Raw genomic sequence first — 24,652 nt, forward strand, 5'->3', positions numbered from 1 at the left:
AGTCGTGTTTTATGCAAATTACTTGATATATTTGCGATCGCCTCATTAAGTAGGCTACAATCTAGATTAATCAACAATACAAGAACGAGGGTTAGTGCAAATATAAGTGCGTACGCGCACTAGAAAACATCTATTAATATTTATTTAAAAAAAACACATTTTTGTTTTAGTTTTAGGCTGGCCTACTGAGCATCAGGAAAAACAGTTCACGAAAAAAAGTAATAAACAATCTTTTAAAATTTGCCTACATTTGAGAATTCTGTGCCAGTCAGCATTTGTATATAGGCCTATAAAGCATATAAAGTTAGCGTCCAAGTAATATATGAAATTCACTCAGGCATAATAGTCAGTTGATTCAAGCGAAGGACTGAAATACTGTGACAAGCAGTGACATTAACTGGACCCTCAGGTTTCTTACATGCATCAAATGTAACATTGCCATCTAATGGACAATAGCTGCTGTGACAGCTGACAGTGCAGGTGTTTGTCATCTCTGTCATGTTCCTAGAGGACAACAAGCAAAGTTTTTTTCTATGATTTGTGATATTTTGATTTAAGAATGTCTGACCAACTAAGGTAGCTACCAACAGCCAAAAGCAGCAGGTAATTAAAGAATAAAATGTAATGGTCTTCATACTCTTACTAACAAACTAACTAACTAAATAAATGGGAATATACTGGAAAATATATTGTGCTATACAGGTACATACATTTTCTTATATGGGGAAAATAGTGTTTATATTTTTCAATATACTGCAATATATGCACGGATCATGTATGGCTATATATTGATACATATAAATATATAGCAATAAAGACAAAGTCTGCACTACATTTTTACATGTAATAGTTTTATTGAAACACTCGATTAATTAATTTCTCTTTCATGAGTTAATAAAACACATAATACATAATAAAACATTCATAAACATTTAACTCACTTTGCATACCACACATTTCATATATGAAAATATATGTGTGATGTTTAGGAAAAAACTCTTGCTAGAGACATGACAACATGGTGGGTGGAAAATTAGATATTTTTAATATAAATATAGCCTATCAAATTGAAATAAACAGAAATATATGAATATATATCATGGTTATCCACATAATTTTGTACATTTATTGAACACATGTTCTCATATAATTGTGAACATGTTCAAATATATTTATACACACTCAGTACCTTATTTATGTATCTGTATGAATTGTATTATTGAATATAAAATTTCATACATTATAATGTAAGTTATGTAAGTTCCACATATTTTTCAGTATATGAAATTGGCAATTGATTATGTATTATTCGATATATTGTAATATATTAACACAATATATTATTTTGTATTTTCAAATAAATAATTGAATATTGATTGTTCATAACAAAATATGAAAGCAAGAAATTTTGTTAAAAAACAAGGAAAAAATTCTAGATTGTGAATGAAATAAGCTTTCTGTTTAGAATGTGCTTTGAGCTGAGTTACCAACCATGATCAGACATGCAGTGGCAGTGAGTCTTGTGACATTTCACATGCAGAGTGTGTAGTTGTGTGCATGTGTGAATGAGTGTGACAGTTAGACAGCAGTTAAAGTGTGACAAGGCACACATTTTTGACAATAAATCCCAATATAGCACAGCCAGGCTGTGATTAATAGTTTGGAGTTCACACTTCACACACTACACAATGAAATGTTTGATGTTTATTCCAGTGGAAGACTTTGTTCCATCTTCGACGGAAGCCTTTATTGTCACCTTCAGTGACAGCTCTCAGACTCCTCGTGCATCGAGGGTTAGGTTTTGTAGAGCTTTCATTTATTGGTGAGTTACCTATATCATCAGCACAGCTAAATTACTTCAAAGGCAGCTGGGCTGCTAAAGTCTGTTACCTCAAAAGTGAAGGTCAAAGAAAACCTCAAACCATTTCCTATTCAACAGTTATGAATAAATCATAAATATGACACCAGACTCCTCAGGGTGGAGTCAGTGGAGATTTCATTTTTTATGCATTACAGTAAGTGGAGGGCTTGCAAATAAAGTTGCTGTGAAAGGTACTTCATCTGAGGTTGCACGTCTGTTGCGGAAAAGGATGATTGTTGGTTGTGAGAGTTGAATGCAAAATGATCTTTTTACTCAACATGCAATGAATAACCTTTTTTGACAGACAGCAGTTGACACAACATTAATATCAATATAATATAGATAGTTTCAAATATATGCATTAATGCATTTTAATGTAATATCTTTATTCACGTTGGTTTCATGCATTAAAAAAACTTTTATACAATTTTCAACAAAAGTTCTGAATTAATTTGATTTTTAATTTCACTAACTCGAATGTTAAATGGTATAACAATCAAGTAGAAAGTACAACATCCTTTCCTTACATGTTGATCCGTGTTGTTGTACATACAGTATATTAATAGTAATTCTCAATAATCTTTTTAAACATTTATAAGGTGAAACATTATGTTGGCAAATGTAACTTTTTGTTTGTTTGTTAGTATATTATTTTTTAGTATACAGCTGTTTTTTTTCTGATGTCCACATCTAAATCAATAATACCAAAATATCAGAAATAAATAAATAAATAAATAGATAAAACTCCAAAAATGTCAAATGGTGTAATAATCAAGTAGAAAGTAACATACTTTCCTTATGTTCATTATTCTCAATTTTCACGTTTTTCACTTTTAGGTAATATAGTATGTCCAACTTGACATTGCTGACCGCAAAAATATTAAAATGACTTTGATTCAGGAATGTTAAGCATGTTCATCAGAAGGTGTTTTCAAGTCATTGTATATGCATGAAATACTTAATGTTTTATGAATGCCTAATGACTTAATTAAAAAATAATGTTTTATAATTGAATAGGTAAAGAATGAGTGTCATTGACCCATTGATATTTTATTTATTTACACTTATTGTCTTATATAAAATGTGGTAACAGACTGAGTATCAAACATTTGCAGCATATTCTCTGACTGAGTTTATTTTAATGTAATGTTTTAATGTATTTTAATGTAACTTTCATAGCCAGGAGAAATGGAAAAAGAATTGAGAAACAACTGCATAATGTTGTGCCTCAGAACAAAATAAACAAATGAGAAATGACAGCTTTCAAATTACCTATAGTTCCCAATGACCTTCTTCTTCCTTTTTGTTTATTTATTTTTTTTAAACTTTTTTTTCTTCTTGTGGTGGTGGAATTGATGTATGATGAGAAAGGCAAACTAATAAATATTTATATTTATATATAATTCTTTACTGAAATCAAGTTAGATCATCCATATGGATTTTACGCCAGATCCATTTTACTATTTGACTTTTTTTTATATGAGATCTTCATCCATATAACATCTTTCATTGTCATGAGAGATGCACAAAACCGTCTCACACGTGTAACTGTGTCATCAGCTGTATCTAATGGAGTTTGGCATTTTTCCACAGGCAAAAGGGTGTCTCCATAAATCAGGATTAGAGGAGGAGGCTTTTGCAGGCATTTCAGCATTTGTGTCAGTGGAGCTACAGCATGCTCTACATCTAATGGATGAATATAACATCCCAAACCTCTTTTTTCTTTCTTTTTTCTCATTTGCTTTTGATCTGCTTTGATCTTTTAATCCCAAGGATCCAATCAACAAAACAAATCTCCCATCCACTAGTTTATTGTAGATGGATAATTCTCATATGAAAGCAAAACTGTATTTTGCTAATGAATGAATGAAAATGAAGTCTTACGGATTAAAGATATCACATAGCACATGTATCTGTCAGATGTAAAACAGTAGGAGTCTTATGTTTTTTGGGGGTTAACTTGTCAGATTACTTAAGGCATGCTATGTTTGGAACATGTTGGAATCACTAACAACATGCAGTCTCACTCAACCTGTCATATTTCATATTTTAAATTTAGAGCCATTAAGAATTTATCACTGTGACATTAGTTTTAAAGGGGTCATTGGATGCAAAATTCACTTTTACATGTTGTTTGAACTGAAATGTGTCTTGGCAGTGTGGGTACACAACCACCCTATAATGATAAAAATCCACAGTGTTTTTTTTTTTTAAAATCCAGATAAACAATATCCCCTTTCTCAAATCAAGCTGTTCTCAGCCTCTTGGCTGTGTGACGTCACACAGACCCAGGCCCCTCCCACGATTGTTGATTGACAGTAGAGCTTCAGCACAGATTGGACTGGTGTCGTAGACCCGCCCTGAGTGAGCTGTCAACAGTCCGCCATAGTTTCGACGCTGGAGCAGGTGTAGACAAGAATGCCTCCTAAGCGATTGAGGTGTTCTATTGTTGGATGTAATAATTGAACATAGCAGTCGTTATGTCGTCATGTCGTCATTATGTACTCACGACATCTGAGCTGCTGAAGACGCAATGGTTTACCTTTGTTTTTGAAGGGAATGCACCCCATGAATCTTTGCAAATCGCCTTTCCTAATAATGTGCTAGTTAGCAAGTTTCATGATGAATGTGGCTAAACTTTACCTTCTCTCAGAGAACTGCGCATCGCTCCACAGAAGAGAGGGGCGGGGTGAGCAGAGCTCATTAGCATTTAAAGAGACATACACTGAAACGGGTCGCTGTGAACAGAGCTGTTTTGACAAGGTAAAAAGTACGGTGGCCGAGAAGTGCGTCCACAGTGTTTTTTTTTTTTTAAATCCAGATAAACAATATCCCCTTTCTCAAATCAAGCTGTTCTCAGCCTCTTGGCTGTGTGACGTCACACAGACCCAGGCCCCTCCCACGATTGTTGATTGACAGTAGAGTTTCAGCACAGATTGGACTGGTGTCTTAGACCCGCCCTGAGTGAGCTGTCAACAGTCCGCCATTGTTTCGACGCTACACTGAAACGGGTCGCTGTGAACAGAGCTGTTTTGACAAGGTAAAAAGTACGGTGGCCGAGAAGTGCGAAGCAAATCACAATTCTGAAAACAAAATAACAAATTACAAACGCAAATGTTTGTATTCAGAATTGTGATTTGCTTCGCACTTCTCGACCACCGTAAAAAAGGGTGTTGTTTTACACTACCATTGAGAAATTTTAACCAAAGTATGTTATAGATTTTTAATTAAGACCCTTAAGAATCATATCTTGTGGAAAATGGGCATCCGATGAAATCCCAAATCCTATTCTTGTAAAACATGTTAAATGAATGAATGAATGAGTAGTATACTACATAATTACTTTACAATTAAATGTTAGCACATTTAACTTTTTTCCATTGTATATTACCTAGGATATACAGCTGTTAAAAAAGAATATTAAAATGAAATGTATTCCCAAAACCTCTTAATACTGAAATATCATAATATTTATTTATTTCTAATGACGTGTGTGTGTGTGTGATAAGTTACATTATAAAACGGATAGTTCCGGTCCTTGATTCTGATTGGCTGAGCCACGTTCGAAGCTGTTGTAAATTACTCTACAAACGTACACCTTTGTTTACGTTTGTCTGTTGCTTGGCAACCACTTTGTTGCAACCACAACTGATTCTGAGGAACTACATTGTTTGGTGGAAGAATACTGTTTTTATTAATATCATTCTTTATATTTATAACAGCTAAGCTTCGTGCCTAACAACGCCCCTTAGCTGTTATAAATTCACTGCAAACCACGGCTTCTTGGGGCTTATTGCTTTAGTCCACAATAAATTATATATATACATATACACACACAGACTAGAATAAATTATTTTATTTATTTATTATTATTATTATTATTATTATTATTATTATCATCATCATATTATATTATTATTGGTCTTATATTAGCTATACAGCTGTTAATTTTTGATTTCCACATCTAAAGAAAATTTCCTGTGCCTGTGTGAAATGAAATAACATATTCTCAAAAACATAAACCCACAATATCATTCATTCATTCATTCATTCGTAAATAAATTCATTCATTCATTCATTCATTCTTTTATTTTTTATTCCATTTTAAGCAAGCGAGTAGTTGTCTGCGTCCACCCCTCTGACAGTCCTCTCATGGTGCATTCCAGGAAGCTGCTCTCTTCACTGAATTAAATCATCTGACGCCCGCGCTGTCTCCCCACTCTCGGGTGGAATGAGCGGTTCTCGCCGGTTAACCGAGCAGCGGCGGCGGCGGCACTGGCACTGAGGCAGAGGCTGCTTGAGGACTGAATGTCGCACTGACTTCTTAGGGGACTCGCAGCCCAGACGGGGAAGAGGACAGAGAGGCTGTTAGGATGGCTTCAAACTTCAACGATATAGTGAAGCAGGGCTACGTGAGGATTCGGAGTAAGAAACTGGGGGTGAGTAGTCAGTATCTGCTGGACGTTACTGTGTGCTCAGTCATTTTAGGGCATCTCTATTTAAAAGGGCTTGATCAAGAACACTCTATCAACGTGCACGAGCTACTTTTAGTTTTTTCTTAATGGCCAGTTATTTATTTTTCAGCATATATTTATTATTCATATAGCTTAAATCCTGCTCTGATAAAATCCATCTGAACGGGTAGATAATTATTAAACAATAACGATAATAATTGCTTTGGCTTACTTCTTGTGCTTTGAGCAAATGTGGGTTGTTTAAAATTAGTTTTTTTTAACCATAAACAGAGTAGGTATATGCTTTAGGCAATATTATTTATGTATTTGTTTAAATAGTTTTATTATCAAAGCTGTAATAGACTTTTATGTCTGTTAAGAAGATTAATTGTTTATTATATTTTAAAAAGTTAATCAAGAATCTGCTGTCTTCAGTAGTTTCTTTCCCTATATATGAGAAGACACATTAGTCAAGTCTCCAGATGCAGCATTATCTGTTTATTGTCCTCCTGATTCTGCAGCTGTGAATAGAGCGAGTTCTGTAGGTCATCAGGGCTGTGTGATACAGCAGGTGAATTCCTCCAACCAGGAAAGATTAATACATTCATAGTCATACACAGTCGTATGACATGCCAATTATAGTTTTATAGCAGGGTAGGAGGTTTGATGAGAGTTTTACAGGGTATTTATTGAAGTTTATTGGCCAAACTTGATTTTTTTATAAAATTTGTTTTGGTGAAACGCCCCTAATTGTAGCAGTGCAATATACAGTGCAATCCAATATTAATTTCAACTTTACACATTATACACAATATGCAAAACAAAGAAATTATGTATATACAAAATAAACTTGTTTTTTTGTTCTTTTAATTTACTTTGAAATAAATAAAAATGAATCAAAATATATAGAAATTACTAATTTTTATTTAGTATATAAATATGTAAAATAAATAAATAAATATAGAAATGTATACATTTCTTCATTTGTATTTTTTCTTATTTATTTTACATAGAAAAAAATGGTTCAATATTTATAACAGTTTATTCTGCTACTACATTGTACATTATAATATATATATATATATGAGTAATTTTTTATATATTTTGATTCCTTTTTATTTATTTCAAAGTAAATTAAAAGAACAAAAACAAGTTTATTTTGTATACACATAAAAATGTCTTTGTTTTGCATATTACATTAATGCAATATATATATATATATATATATTGCATTAATGTAATTTACAAATGAACTAATAATAAACAGACTATTTTTCAGTGTTTTCAGAAATGTCCTTTTTAGCAATAAATTATAAATATAACAGAACATTTTAGTCAACTTGATGTGTCATATTTGTCTTAAATTCAAGACACCTTTTTAGCAATAAAACAAAATATAACTAAAAGTTCTAATCAATACACAATGTCTTAGGAATGTTTGACCTTAATGGTTTGTTTTCACCCCTAGACATTGGATATGAGATAAAGTGTATTTCCACAGATATTGCTTCCATAGTGTGAGCTCACTCTAAATATATTATTTGAAGTGCAGCTTCATATTGCCTGTCGATTTTTATTGGTTAGATAAACTTACCAGCTGTATTTCAGATATACATTAGCCTGTAAATACAGTAGTGGTCACATCTTATTGAACATAAAGAAAACTGCACATTGATGCCACATCTACTGCATTTGTTCTTGAATGCAGAGCATAGAATTACTATCTAATATTACTGTGAGGAAATAAAACCACTCTCATTATTTTTCCGTTATGTGTGGTATCTTCATGGTCGCATTTGCCATTAATTGAACAGAATGAATGTGAAAAAAAGGAAAACATGTAAAAGCATGTTAGTTAAGTTGCTTTGAAATGTGCATTTACAGTTCAGTGCACCTGACATTAACTGACCTTCTCACATAGACGTAATGCCCTTTGAACCCACGGACTTCTGCACCTTTGGCATTTTCCCATTCGACACATATCTGTGAATAAATATAACCGAACCTTTAGATATTATATAAGTATTAGTGATAACCATCCAAGCGAAAACAGCAGAAATCTGATGTTTAAACTTTTTACTGTTATTTAAAAAGCCTCTATTACTAGTCTTTATCAGCCATTTGTAACATTTTGAGTGTAATCTGTTCATCTGATAAACTATGCTGATGAAACAGACAGCTGCTGCTTTGAAGACTGCTTTAGAGGGAAGGGCTACTTGTCTCATCAGTGCTGGCACAGTCTTTTTTTTTTAGTGCAAGTATCATGTTTTGAACAGCAGGATCAGCTTAGAGTTTCCCTCAGATGTCTCTCTCTGTTCCTCTTGTTTTCCCTCTCCTCTCTTTCTCAATCTTCTGAGACCTAGACATGTAATGCAAATGAAAAACTAAATGGGGAAAAATTACAAATACAAATTAAGTCATTTTTGACCGTTTCCACGAAAAGAGTAGAAAACATTGTTGTAAGTGTTTTTTCCCCCTTTTTTAAATAAATGGTCAGTGATGCTTAACCTCCATAAAATGTTGATCGTACAACCAAAGAAGGTCAATATTAAATGAGCTGTATACATTTCTATTTATTTTATTCATCTAAATTAAGCTTTCACTCAGTAGGGGCGAGCTATAGTTTGGGATCAAATATTTATTTGATCATTTTTTTCATGTAATGACATGGGTAACAGGGTTGAATGCTTGAAATACAGATGATTTTACTTCTTGACTGTGACAATTAAAAAACAATATTTATTATTATTATTATTTTTTTTTATGAATTAATATACACTACAATTCAAAAGTTTAGGGTTGGTATGATGTTTTAATGTTTTTGAAAGAAGTCTCTTATGCTCACCAAGGCTGCATTTATTTGATCACAAAACGAAACAAACAAAACAAAACAAATCAAACAAAACACAAAACAAAACAAACAACAAAAACAAAACAAAAAAGCTATATTGTGAAATAATATTATTACAATTTAAAATCTGTTTTAATGTATTTTTAACATGTCATTTCTTCCTGTGATGCAAAGCTGAATTTCTTCAGTGTCACATGATCCTTGTAAAAATCATTGTAACAAGCTGATTTGGTGCTCAAGAAACACTTATTATTATCAATGTTGAAAACAGCTCTGCTGCTTTATATTTTTATAGAAACTGTGACACATTTTTTAAAGGATTCTTTGATGTATAGAAAGTTCAAAAGAACAGCATTCATTTACAATAGAAATCTTATACCATTATACATTTATTTACTGTCCCTTTTGACCAATTTAATGCATCATTGCTGAATAAAAGCATTCATTTCTTTCAAAACAAAAAATCCTCTTAGGTGGGACTGGCAAAAATCACTATTTTAAATGAAAGACACAAATGTTTAAAGAGCAGGTCATATGGGTTTTTGAAAAATATCTAATAAATAAAACTTTTGCAGTTTATAATGTAGCTATCCTTAAATGAAAACAATCTGCAAAGTTGTTAATCAAAAAAGTGCATGATAAATAAAGATATTGTCTCTCAAAAGAGAGAGTCGATTCTGAATCGCCTTAACGAGTCGTCATATTTTCGAATCTTTTGCCTGTTACCTGTATACATCACTGGGTAAGACATTTGCATAATCCCCCCGCGAGTCTGCCCACAAACACTTCGGCTAGTTAGTGTGTTTACATCATGTTGAGAAGACGCTGTGTTCAAGGATACCACAGAAATACAATTCAAACCTTTTGTTGTGTGCATGTCATTTTACCAAGGACTGCTTCTCTAATCTTGGCTTTTATCTTCGTTGGCTTCTAATCTTCTTTATTTGGACTAACAAGCTCTCCGAGAGCAGAGTAGGCTTATGGAAGGGAGGGGTTTGCTCCGAACTTGCTTGGAACAAATCGTTTCGAAATCATTGGCAAATTACTCTAATATTAAATGTATATTCTGAGAAAATTACAATGTTTTTCTGACCTTAGATGCATTTAAACCTTTTTTTAGGGGACTCCAACACAATATTAGGACACTTTAAAATACCACATGACCTGCTCTTTAATATGTTTAAAGCTAGTTACTTTTCATGTAATTTTATGATATATAATAATAGTTCAATAAATATACCTAATTGTTCTCACAACAAAAACAAAAGGATTTGTGCTTTATAATGGTTTACAAATGATCAAACTGTACCATATTTAGGGACAGTGCCTTTTGCAACTATTTGTGTGATGGATGATCTGTCAGTTTAATTTCTGTCTGACCAGTAGAGAGTGGATGGTATTACTTTACATATAGTCAGGGCTTTTTCTATGTAAAATCTGTCCAAAATCTCTTCAACCATGGATAATTTCACGTCATCTGTTTATGTCGTCTTTGTTGTCCCAGACAGTCACTGTTTAGGACACTTACAAACAGCCTTATAATGCATTGTGAATCCATAGAGAATCAACCAGGCTTGGCCTGGAGTGGTCGACTTAAAACGGCCTTTCCTCTCAACACTTCCAGCGGAACTGTAATCTTATTTAAGCTGTTGTTGCAAGCCAGTACTTGACCCATATATGAGAACTGTGTTTTGCCTCTGTCTCTATGTACAGGCAGTGTAGTAATGCCAGAGATTAATGTTTGACAGAGATCATCCTAACACAAGGTTTTGGACAATGAAAGTGTCTAGCAGTAAAGCCCATATGATAGGTATACATTGTCTCACTCCATGTTAAAAGAGCACTCCACTATTTTTGAAAATAGGCTCATTTTCCAACTCCACTAGAGTTAAACAGTAGAGTTTTGCAGTAGAGCTCTGATTGGTCAGCTGGCCAAGCCTGTTGTGATTGGCACTGAGAGGATTCCTTGAGCAAGTTAGCGAGCGCTACGACTGACAAAGCACCTTTACATAAAACAATAATATAGTGCCCAAGTCCATTCTTATAATAATGTCATAAAATACAAAAACACTTATGCAAGCGAATCGTGCCCACAGCTAAAGTTTAGCTGCTAAACTGTGAACACTTAAAACAATAATGGTGGATACGTTAGCCGAGAGCACTGAACACTATTTAGAGTCCCAGCCTCAGAGGAGACAACAGAGCAGTGGATTTATTGATGTATTTAGGCTACTGTATATTGCTGCTGCCACACAGATCTAAAATAAACAAGCGATTTATTTCCCAGCTGGGTACCTTCACAGACATAACCGACTGTTTTTGTAACTCGTGTGGTTTTAACGTAAACTTGTGTGTGAATGAGAACTTAGTTTAGTACTCACATGCTGTGACAGCGGCTTTCTGTCAATGTGCTTCGGATGTGTGCGCTCAGAAAACCTTATATCTGAAGTTTAAACTCATATAGTTTAAAACGCATGATTTCAGTGCGCTAAACATGATAATCAGAACCAAAACAGATGTTTTTAGCAGGTCAGAGCTGTAATGGCGCAGCTCTATTCTGGAAAAGGGGGCGGGGAGCAGCAGCTCATTTGCATTTAAAGACACAGGCCCGAAAAACAGCTTGTTTCTGCTTCCACTCAAAATAGGCATTTTCAAAATTATATAATAAATGATCTGTGGAGTATTTTGAGCTGAAACTTCACAGACACATTCTGGGGACACCAGAGACTTATATTACATATTGTGAAAAGGGGCATAATATGTCACCTTTAATTCATTTTAAAAACTGTTGTAAATATCACATCTTTGTCACAAATTTACCTATTTGATTAGTGACATAGAGCAAATGCAGAATCTTAAATAAGAATCTTAATTGTTTAAAGTGTTTTAAAATAGTCTAAACCCTAAAATAGTGTTTATTTCCAGGTTTAAATTAGATTTTGGAATCACAGGTTTTCTCAGACTTTTGGACCCTACTGAAATTGTCCAAATTCAATTTAGAAAACGGCATTCTTCATATAGAAAAAATGTGGTGCGTCACAGACAAAAAAATAGATACTATACTTTGTACATTCAAACCTATGATGATTGTCTGAGTAGTTTTGAGTAATTCATTCTATAGTGTCTCTTGTGCGCACACAGCTATGTTTCACATTACTGTGTCGTATTCATACGGATTCTCTGTTTTCATGTTCATGCTAATAGTGTTTATCCAGCTTTCATCAAATTGATTCAAACAAAGAGCGGAAGACAAATTGGAGGATCTTATTAGGGCTGATGAATTGCCCCCCACAGCAGCAGAAGCGGCAAATGTTATTCAGAGTGAATAATGCTGCACTATTGTGCCATTTCTCTTGCAGATAAATCTCCTCTCAGTCTTCACTCCAACATTTCACATCATCGATCCCTGCTGTTTTTAATTACAAAACACACTTTTGTTTTGATCAGGAGCAAACATTACTATTAGCTGTCAGGGATGTGTGTGACATAACTGATTGTGTAGATTCTTCAGTGTTGAGTGAGTCTCAGCTGTTTATATGTTATGTTCCCGTTCACTCGTTTTATCAGGCTTTGGAAGTGTTTTGTATCACGACAGTTATTTGAGTGTATTTTATTCAGTTTTCAAACTTCATACTGTCTAGAAGTGAAATAATCTTGACATAGCAAGAGGGCAAATGTGAGAGAAAGCTTTAAAAAAAAAGTGAAAGTGAAAGTGACGTGACATGTGGCCAAGTATGGTGACCCATACTCGGAATTAGTGCTCTGCATTTATCCCATCCAAAGTGCACACACACAGCAGTGAACACACACACCCGGAGCAGTGGGCAGACTTTTTTTTTTTTTTGCTGAGGCGCCCGGGGAGCAGTTGGGGGTTCGGTGCCTTGCTCAAGGGCACCTCAGTCGTGGTATTGAAGGTGGGAGAGAGCGCTGTACATTCACTCCCCCCACCTACAATCCCTGCCGGTATGAGACTCGAACCCGCAACCTTTTGGGTTACGAGTCCGACTCTCTAACCCTTAGACCACGACTTCCCCGTCGTGGGTCGGAGACTTTACAGTCTCCTGCTGATGACAGACAAAAGTCTTTCATTCAAGGTCGTTTGAGTGCTGCCATTTAGCCAGTCTTCAGACTGAAAAGTCAAATTGCACATGTTGAATCTGAAAAGAGCTGTTCATCTTTGATTTTAGCCTTCCACAACTTCTGAAGCTGAGTGCAGACTGCTAGACTGAAGCTTGTCACCTTTTCATGTTATAAAGGAAGAATTCACCCAAAGATTCTGTCAATATTTACTCGTCTTCGTGCCTTTTTAAGCCCTTTCTTTCTTTTGTACAACTCAAAAGATTAATTTTTGAAGAATATCCTGGCCATTTTTTCAGTATAATGAAAGTGAATAAGAACTAAGGATGTCAAGCTCCAAAATTACAAAAAAGTCCCATCATAAAAGTATTATAAAAGTAGTGAAGTGATATATGGTAGCTTTATATGAGTAAAATATTGAAATTTATATCAGTGTTCAATGAGAAACTCATTAATCATGACAACTCATTGACTGGTTATCAAAACAAACCATAAATTGTTTGATACGCAAGCCATAAAGTATATAAAGTAAGTATATGAATTGTATTATAAATTTGCAGAATATTAACTACTACTTAATTGTTTAAGTAAAAATGGCTTCAAAGTAAATTTTACTATATTTTTTCAGTGTAGAGAAATTTCTCTGCTTAAAAGGGGGTTCTAATTTTTTTTAAATTATTACAAAATGTTTAAAAATTTTAAACTGCTGTAAATGTCACATTAGTGTCACAAATTTACTTATTTGATTAGTGACCTAGAGATAATGCAGAATCTTAAATAAGAATCTTCTTAATTGTTTAAAATGTTTATTTTTATTTTTTATTTTTATTCAAAACCCTAAAATGTATTTCCAGGTTTAAAGTAGATTTTGGAATCACGAGTTTTCTCAGACTTTATATTGCTTAATACTAATGCTAATAATACGTTATATTGTATCCTTTTTGAAGTCTTTAAATGTGTGTGGGGGAGTGACCTTCTCTTTTGAATTTAGAATACATTTGAACACTTTAAGCAAAAAAGCTATGATAAGTTAAGGTAAGAACTTTGTGTCTCTCTTTTTATTATTGTTCCCCACTCCGCAAGCTTTCACTATCACAATTTACCAGTCCTATCATGTTTGTCCTAATCTGAGTGCTATATCATATATTCTCAGAAAACATTTCAGAGAAGAGATGATTAAATAGCCAAGTCTTACTTAATGAAATACCCTGTGAAACAAAGTTGTCTGGTTCCAGTCTTCAGAGACTCTTTCAATTTGTATGGAAAATTTTCACCTCTGAATGAATGTACCATAGGTCCATTTACTCAGCTGCTGTTTCTTCTAATCATTTGGCACACATTAATCATATCTGTGTCTCCTGGGTCTTGCTCATAACTAGTCATTTTGCAGTCTAGTGTCTCTGAGCACAGGACAGCATGTGCTTTGGGCTAAAGCAACAGCACCCAGTCTGGCCAGCTCAGCCCCAGTCAGCCTAGCATGGCCCATTGAACACACTTTTGGAGTTTTGTTTTCCGCAGGGCAATTTTATTTAACTCTTCTATCACTTTCTTTCCCACAGAACATCTCTTTTCTTTTTTCTCCCTCTCTCTCAAGCTGAGAAAGTTCTTGATGCTTCAGGCCTCTGAGAATTTGCTATGTGGACATGCTATCTGCTTTTCTCTGCCAGAAACGAAAATGTGTTTTTCATGCTACTTTGTACCCACAGATAAACCACTATCCATAGTATAGCTAGACTTTATTCTTTTTCGAATCATTTCATAGAACGTGTACAGTTATGTGCAGTTATGACCCCCATTATAAGGACACTATGTGCCTCTGGACTGTTTCAAAGTTTATTTAAATATGTCTCTGTTTTGCAAGATAAAATGCAGAAGGCCAGTGATTTTTTTTTTATTGCAGTTTATTTAGTCGTTGTGACTAAAATGATTTTATATTGTCATGTCATATTCGTTATTTTTATAATAAATATGATTTTTCATTATTTAATTTAAGTTTGATGCTTAATCTCCAAAGCTTGTGTCAAAAAATGGCAACATTGTATTGGAGATAGATTTTTTTTGTGTCATATTTTTGTTAACTGTATGTTTTAATTTGTAGTTTAATTGTCATCATTGTCATATCGTCTTTATTCGATTTTGTACCTAACAAAATAAAAAAAATAAAAAAACGTCATCATTAACTGCAGAAGGCTGATACTGTTTGTATCTTGCTCCAAGTGCAAAACTCAGTTCAGCAAAGAGTAGTTTAGCTGACTGAGTGTGTACGTGGGAGTTTTCATGCTCTGTTTTAATTGGAGAGCCACTAAGCACCTGATCCCTGCAGTAAGTTATGCAAACAGCTTTCCACGAATCCATAATGCTGTCAGTCTTCGGTTTGAAATTTCTCTAAAGCTATAGGCTTAGCAGAAGTCCAAATCATCTGTGAAGTGTTGTCCGGCCATTTAAAATGAGTTATTTACAAGCAGAAATGACGTTTGTGATAATTTTTTTCAGATCCCACAAAGGCTTATTTTGGCCCACTCAGTACCATCAAATCCAGTGTTTACTTAATGGTTGCCCATTCTGTTTTGTCATATCTGCCAGAATGATGAACAGTCCCTCGCACATATATGAGCGACCGTAGGCATTATGTTGAGAAATAGCGGTCGCCTGCATATAAGTGCAATCGACTATAATGAGCAAAGAGATGGCTGCCGAGCCAAAAACAATCCAGTTTTTGATGAATATAAAGCGTTTTATTGCACAGTAGAATGGATTCTGCCTTTTATTAGGCACAATTTTCATTTTGGCAAAAACATTTTTTCCAGAGAAATTTATTGGCAATGGTAGGAGATTCAGGGAAGACAAATGGCCTGGACAGTAAAGACAACATGTAATTTATGGGAACATTGCCTGGAACAAAATTATATGTCATTGAATATGATGAAATATATTCTCAGTAATGGAGATTCATATAAGATTGTGAATTTGTAGGCTACTTTTCTTCTTGATAAAAGCTTCCTTTCAGGTCTGCGTGACCTTTTTACTTCAAATTTCTGACCACAGTCCTCTATTAATGACAATTGAATGATTGCAGTGAATGATCTCTTTTCCTTAGTTTAGTTTGCAGAATGTTTCTGTAGACTCTTTGCTTCTTTTTTTTTTTTTAAACCACACTGTTATGCATGGGTTATCCTGAATCATAGATAAACGTAATCCTTTCAGAGAAAAGCGAGTATAAAAATAAGCATGTAATGACACAGAATAGCTATTTTCTGTGTGCGGTGGTGCATTTAAGTGCTTCAGGTCTCCGTTAATCTGTGTCACATAGGTTTCATACTCTTAGATGAATTAATATATATGCACCTGAGTTTCTGAAAGGACCTCAGTGATTTCTTGGAACAGTCTTCAAACAATATCCCTGCATTAATCCCGTTTGTTTACCAATGCAGGTGCTTGGGTGCACGTGCTTAGCCTTGGTGATTAGTCCAAAAATAGCAAACCAACAGTGTCCCCAAACTCCACTTCATTATTCTCCACTGATCATGTTGTCATGTGGGAGATGGTTGTCACGGTGGCGTGAAGGTAAACAAGTTAAAGTGACAGAAAATCAAAGCATCCTTGAGTTTCTCAACCATGTGTCTAAATAAGATAGAGCTTTGCTCATGAATAACTTACAGAGCCTTTGAAAATACAAGGACCGTAAACCAATTGTCTTATTTTGCTGTTTTACAAACCCTCATTCTATTGAATTATAATCAAAACACTGGCTAAAATATGACTTGTGTATAGAATTTTTATGTAAGAAAATATTCTTGACAAAATCACTTCAGTTCCAGGTCGGGATGTGCAAAACAATATAACTGACTAGTGGTTTGTCTGAATGACTAGTTGACTGAATAATTGGTCTTAAAGGGATAGTTTACACAAAAATGAAAATTACCCCATGATTTCCTCACCCTCAAGCCATCCTAGGTGTATATGACTTTATAATGGCAGTGAATGGGGGTTGAGATTTTGAAGCCCAAAAAAGAGCATCCATCCATCAGGGATGTGATATTTCTGTATTTTCCGACCTCTGATGGACAACCCATGTGATTTGTGTAGATCAGAGTTTTTTTTTTTTTTGGGTATGGTTACTGCATGATGATTGAAATCGCACAAATGGCCTTAAACTATTACCTAAATAAACCGCGAAAAGATTGTTTTCTATAACATCATGGATGGAATGGTCCTGAGAGCGCTGCACAAGCTTGCGGTGCCATCTGCAGACCAGTTAAAAGCGTTCAAATGATTCACAGCGCCAAACGCGAGTAGAATCAGCGCTGAAACGTGTTACTCGACCCAGTGACTTTTTATGAATGGCAGTGAGAATTTGAGATTGCTTAGTGCTGTCATAAAATTCGCAACGGTTGTGATGTAATTATATAATAGGCTGTAGTCTGACGCGCTACATGTCTGCTGTTACAGTAATAATAATAGTAATAATAATGTTTAATTGATATAGCGCCTTTCCCAAGCTCAAGGACACTGCACAATGACAGTACTGTTTTTAGTTTCGATTCACTGTTAGTGCTAGCTGCGCTGCGCTTGGTTTGAGCCGCTTTAATTTGCATTTGGGAACGCAACATTCGTCATTAGAAACATTTATAAATCAGTTGTTTACAAAGAGAAGTTTCAGTGTCACATAATCCTTCAGAAATCATTCTAATATGCTGATTTGCTGCTCAAGAAACATTTCTCATTATTATCAATGTTAAAAACAGTTTTGCTGCTTAATATTTAATAAGATAGAGCTTTGCTCATGAATAACTTACAGAGCCTTTGAAAATACAAGGACCGTAAACCAATTGTCTTATTTTGCTGTTTTACAAACCCTCATTCTATTGAATTATAATCAAAACACTGGCTAAAATATGACTTGTGTATAGAATTTTTATGTAAGAAAATATTCTTGACAAAATCACTTCAGTTCCAGGTCGGGATGTGCAAAACAATATAACTGACTAGTGGTTTGTCTGAATGACTAGTTGACTGAATAATTGGTCTTAAAGGGATAGTTTACACAAAAATGAAAATTACCCCATGATTTCCTCACCCTCAAGCCATCCTAGGTGTATATGACTTTATAATGGCAGTGAATGGGGGTTGAGATTTTGAAGCCCAAAAAAGAGCATCCATCCATCAGGGATGTGATATTTCTGTATTTTCCGACCTCTGATGGACAACCCATGTGATTTGTGTAGATCAGAGTTTTTTTTTTTTTTGGGTATGGTTACTGCATGATGATTGAAATCGCACAAATGGCCTTAAACTATTACCTAAATAAACCGCGAAAAGATTGTTTTCTATAACATCATGGATGGAATGGTCCTGAGAGCGCTGCACAAGCTTGCGGTGCCATCTGCAGACCAGTTAAAAGCGTTCAAATGATTCACAGCGCCAAACGCGAGTAGAATCAGCGCTGAAACGTGTTACTCGACCCAGTGACTTTTTATGAATGGCAGTGAGAATTTGAGATTGCTTAGTGCTGTCATAAAATTCGCAACGGTTGTGATGTAATTATATAATAGGCTGTAGTCTGACGCGCTACATGTCTGCTGTTACAGTAATAATAATAGTAATAATAATGTTTAATTGATATAGCGCCTTTCCCAAGCTCAAGGACACTGCACAATGACAGTACTGTTTTTAGTTTCGATTCACTGTTAGTGCTAGCTGCGCTGCGCTTGGTTTGAGCCGCTTTAATTTGTATTTGGGAATGCAACTGTAACGTAGGAGGCGTCGTGACGACAGAGTGGGGATCCAATTGCAGGCTTTATTGAAAGAGCTTGGTCAAAACAGGCAGGGTCAAAACACCAGCAAACAGAAACATCCAAGGCTCAAGCAAAAGAGTAATCCACAGAACACTCAATGGTCAGGGCTGGCAGCAAACAATCAGGAAACCAGGTAAACAGTCCAAGATACAAAAACACAAAGGCAAGGCAAAACAAGGAAACACAGGCAGGAACACAGAAACTAGAAAACATACAGGCTAACATTCAATAACCAGCAAATTTAGAGAGTGTGTGTGCTACTTTTAAAGTCATGCTTCTAATGTGAGACAGCTGTGAACTGATGATGTGATCTGATGAAAGTCAGGGGATTATGGGAAATGGAGCCCGGGGTGAGTGGTAAAGGGTACAGGATTGGGTGCCCTCTAGCGGAGCTCATGGGCACTTCAGCTAGAGATCGTGACAGCAACATTCGTCATTAGAAACGTTTATAAATCTGTTGTTGTTTACCAAGAGAAGTTTCAGTGTCACATAATCCGTCAGAAATCATTCTAATATGCTGATTTGCTGCTTAAGAGACATTTCTCATTATTATCAGTTAAAAACAGTTTTGCTGCTTAATATTTTTGTGGAAACAATGATACCACTCAAACATTTGTATAAGATATAAAAAAGAGAGAGAAATTAATAATTTTATTCATCATGCATGAAAGTGATAAAAGTGAGTGAAGACATTTAAAATTATTTCAATTTAATAAATGCATTAACAAATTTAATTATATATTTGATCAATGCAAATAAATGCTGTTCATTAAACTTTATATTTATCAAAAAATTCAGAAAAATAAAGCGTATCACCATTTCCACACAAAATATGAAGCAGCAAAATTGTTTTCAACATTGATAATAATCAGAAATGTTTCTTGAGAGTCAAATAAATTGTAATGATTTCTAAAAGATCATGTGACACTGAAAACTGGAGTAATGATGAAGAAAATTCTGCTTTGCATCACATGAATAACATTACATTTTATAATATATGAAAATTGAAAACTTTTTTTAAAATTTGTAATAATATTGCTAAATATATAATATTATATTAATTTAATTATAAATAATATTGCTGTTTTTTTTTTTACTTTATTTTGATCAAATAAATTCAGCCTTGATGAGCAGAAGATATTTATTTCAAAATCATTAATAATTGTAATGTTTCCAAACTTTTGGCAGGTACTTTAATAATAATAACAATTCTATATACTTTACCATAATATATTATAGTACTTTATTATAATATAATATATTATATTATATTGTTATCATGATTATTAAATGCTGCTTTTTATTTTTTTACAGGACAATAGTGTGTATTATTACAATATAAGATATATCTTTTAATGTGCTAAAATATATATTTTTAATAATAAGTGCTGGGGGCGTGACTTGGGGCGTGGTCAGATTTTCCTTCTTTTTTGTCTCTAACTGATCACATGCCTGATATTTAAAACTTTATAAACCGTAATCTCTATTCTCTAGCTTCCGCTAACTGCTACACGCATTCATGAGAGAGTGGTGTTCCAGTGGATGACTTAGGACATAGGCATAGTGTGAGCTCTGGTGAGAATATACTAGTCTCGTGAGAACCAAGTTTTGTTTACAGCAAAGGAAAACCAGTCTCCTTTTGGATTATATCGACATCCTCTGACATTTTCCTTTATAAATCCTAATTTTGTACTTCTAATTCTTGACCGGTGTTTTGTTTTGCTCTCTTCTCTGTGCTTCTGCATTTGTCACTTCTACACCATACGTCCTGCAACATCCACTGGAACGCCACTCTCTCGTGAACGTGTGTACGACATTTAGCGGAAGCTAGGAATTATGGTTTATAAAATTTTAAATACAAATATTTCTCTTACACAAACACATCGCTTCACTTCAGAAGGCCTTTATTTACCCCCTAGAGCTATGTGGAGTACTTTTTATGCTGGATGGATGCACTTTTTTGGGCTTCAAAATCTCGACACCCATTCACTGCCATTATAAAGCTTTGAAAAGCCAGGACATTTTTTAATATAATGCCGCTGTTATTCGTATGACAGAAGAAAGTCATATACACCTACGATAGTTTGAGGGTAAATAAAACATGGGGTAATTTCCATTTTTGGGTGAACTATCCCTTTAAGAACTGGGGGGAAAACCTGGCAATATCAACTGAGAATTTCCAGACCTGGAAAAATGGTAAAAAATGATTCAGTCCCAAAGATTTCAGTAGCAATACTTGTTTATTAATAAAAAAGCTGGTAACACTTTCTATGAAGCCCGTATTTATAATACATTATAAGGGTATTCTTAAGGCATTATAATGAATGCATACGGGCTTCTTAGAAAGTGTTAACAAGAAGGTTCAATACTAAATCGCTACATTCTATTTCTCAACAATGAGGGGGTAAAATTGCTGTTTTTCAAGTAACTAAACCCACAGCGTCATTGTTTGAATTAATGTAAATGTAAAGTTAAGTAGAAAAGTTTTTTCTGGTTAAACATTTTATTGTCTAGAAATTGCTATTTGTGTGCAGAGCCCCTAAGATGCCTGAGATGGACGTAAAATTATATTTAAATGCTTTTGTGTTGCCCCAAGAAACTTTTTTTTTTCAATCACCCAAGAAACGTTCTGTTTGCTGACAATATTATTGTATAATTTGTAGAGCTTTTATATTCACTTTAATGTCTCGCAAAACATTTGCTTTCTCCCAAAAAACTGCAAAAATATTTGAGAAGCTGTTTGTCTTTTTTTTGTGTGTAAATTTAATGTATTTTTTCATACAAATGAACTGACAGCACACTGTCAACATACAAATTAATTTTCAGCCACATAAAATATCAAAACAATAATATATAAATGTAAGAGAACCATAAAGAACCAGGGGAATGGTTAGAGAGTCGGTCTCGTAACCCAAAGGTTGCGAGTCTCGTACCGGCAGGGATTGTAGGTGGGGGGGGTGAATGTACAGCGCTCTCTCCCACCTTCAATACCACGACTGAGGTGCCCTTGAGCAAGGCACCGAACCCCCAACTGCTCCCCGGGCGCCGCAGCAAAAAATGGCTGCCCACTGCTCCGGGTGTGTGTTCACGGTGTGTGTGTGTTCACTGCTGTGTGTGTGCACTTTGGATGGGATAAATGCAGAGCACTAATTCCGAGTATGGGTCACCATACTTGGCCACATGTCACATCACTTTAATTTGACCATTGTGATGTCATTGTGTTGTTCATTGTGATGAACTCCAACATTAATATTTTTCTAACCAAGTTATTTTTTTTATTTATTTTTTTTATTTATATTTTCATTTATATATTTTTGTATATTTCTCTAACTTTTCAGACGTTGCATGTGGGTCATTATTATGCATTCTGTCAAAGTTTAGACATGCTTCCATGCATGTTTAATTTCTTTTGGAGAAATGGCTTCATTTGTTTCCGCCCTCCCAGTGCTATGCAGAGTGCTTGATATGGTTGATGGCTGCACCTTCACTTCCTCCTCAGCTACTGAACACTTTAGCCCCTTTCAATGTGATTGTTGGCCTCTCTGTGGCATCTCTCACAAACCACCTTCTCGTTCGGTTGGCGGGCTTTGACAGATGACCTTTTCTAGATGGTTTCTGGGTGGTTTGCTGTAGCTTCCACTTGATAATTGACAATTCAACCAACAGTGTTCACTGGAACTGTGTGTGTCCCATCCTCCAGTTATTCATGCGTGGTATGTGCATCTCTAAAAAACTCTTGAATCGAGGTGGCATGTTTGTTTGCTTGATTATTCGCTTGTTTATATTTTATTGCGGCATAAAGATCATCCAGCTTGACAGTTCTGTGCAAAACATAGTGTTTCCTGGGCTGTATTTGTCCCTAGGCAGCTTTTCTACTGTATGAGAGCCCCATAATGGAAGCAGTGGATAAAAGAAAAAAAATTCCATAGGCAAGCAACCGTACACGATTAAAAAAATGAAATCCCCCATTAGAGAGATGGGATGAGAGTATGGTAGTTATCCGGCTTATAGTCTCAGACGGCGCACCCACAGACTGTTCACAGACTGTCTGATGCATCTTGCGCACAAAAATAACTAGAACTGCCTGTAGTCGGCAGTTGCAGTCTGATTGGCTGACTTCTATTCCGTTTCAGAAGCACAAAGGAAGTGGAAGCAGAGTGGTTCACAAGTTCCCATATTGCTACAATGAATGCTTCTGAGAAAGAGCTAGTGACTGGAAAGTTTAAAAGGTTTGTGGCGTTGAATCTTTGGACTGACAAGAAAAAAAAGTATTTATCTTTAAATTCACTCTAACTTGGCTTGACACATTGATGAAAGAAACAGCACTGTCAGATCTTTGATTGTTGATCACACTTCCCAAAGATGATTCTCTCTAAATGATTCTTTTACAAAATCCAGGCTGGACGAAGTGGAAGATTTTCAGTGAATAATAACTTGAATTTAGGCATGGGCCAGTATGAGATTTTGACGATATGATAACCTTAAACAAAAATATCACAGTGTCACGGTATTGTCGTTACAGCTCTAAAATGTGTTATTTTAAAAATGACTGGGTAAAAAAAAAAATAATATTTTCGCTGAACACAATATATTTTGTTTTTGAGCATCATACAGAATATTAGGAACAGTAGAATTTGTTTATTTTTTCTTTGATTTGTTTCCTAAAAAGAAGAAAAATAAAGACTGACATCTTTATTTAACCTAAATCTGTAATTACAGTTATTTAATTTTAGTTATATAATTCATATACATATACATAATTTGATTTAATAACCCAATTTGAAGCAAAAACAGAATGTTCTGTTCTGACTAGCTTTGTGAAATTATACTACATGCCTGAACGAAACAAACAGCAGAAGCTCTGAATGAGACGCAGATTCACTCTCTGGCAGCAGGAGGCGCTTCTCAAACAACAGATACAGTGTTTCCATGGTTACCGCTGTAAACAAAGCAGCACTGCGCTGAAACACTGCTTTACATGTGACTGACAGCTGGCTCGCACCAACAGGAGGAGGAGGGGTCATGTTACTCTCTACACTGCACTCAACCTGAGGGATTCCGAGTCTTTGAGGAGACATGAAAAACAGCGCATACCGCAGGAACGGTATAACGGAAAATATTAGCGTGACAATTTCAAATCGCGGTATACCTTGAAACCGGTAATCGGCCCATGCCTACTGTATGTCATTGTATTGCTATTGGGTCATAACAAGGACAAATTTTATGAAGTTTGCATTGTTTTTTGAAGGTTGAAAGCTACGGTTCCCAATGTAATTGCATGGAAAACATGATATTCAATATTTCGTCTTTTTGGAAGAAAGTAGCTCAAATGGCTTGAAAGACATTAATATCATAATATGTACATTTCCATTTAGTCATTTAGCAGACGCTTTTATCCAAAGCGACTTACAAATGAGGACAATGGAAGCAATCAAAATCAACAAAAGAGCAATGATACGCAAGTGCTATAGCAAGTCTCAGTTAGCTTAACGTAGTACACGTAGCAAGGTTTTTTTTTTAAATTATATAATTAATAAAAAGAAAACAGAATAGAAAAAGAATAGAGCAAGCAAATGTTAGAGGCCCCTTTTTTTTGCTTTTTGTTAATTGTATA

At 34.8% G+C, this 24,652-nt stretch overlaps 1 protein-coding gene across 1 annotated transcript in view; it reads left to right on the forward strand.

The window, feature by feature from the left end:
- Positions 1-6,079: 6,079 nt before the first annotated feature.
- The window catches only part of LOC107746074 (docking protein 6-like), a gene marked incomplete at its 3' end in the record, with an annotated part of 46,599 nt that continues 28,026 nt past the window's right edge, over positions 6,080-24,652 (forward strand). Inside the window, exon 1 of the mRNA XM_016560127.1 lies at positions 6,080-6,300. Coding sequence (XP_016415613.1) covers positions 6,235-6,300 — 66 coding nt within the window. The remainder of the gene's footprint in view (positions 6,301-24,652) is intronic.

This window comes from Sinocyclocheilus rhinocerous, unplaced genomic scaffold (genome assembly GCF_001515625.1).
Source record: "Sinocyclocheilus rhinocerous isolate Xijiao unplaced genomic scaffold, SAMN03320098_v1.1 scaffold7673, whole genome shotgun sequence".
NCBI classification, from domain to species: Eukaryota; Metazoa; Chordata; class Actinopteri; order Cypriniformes; family Cyprinidae; genus Sinocyclocheilus; species Sinocyclocheilus rhinocerous.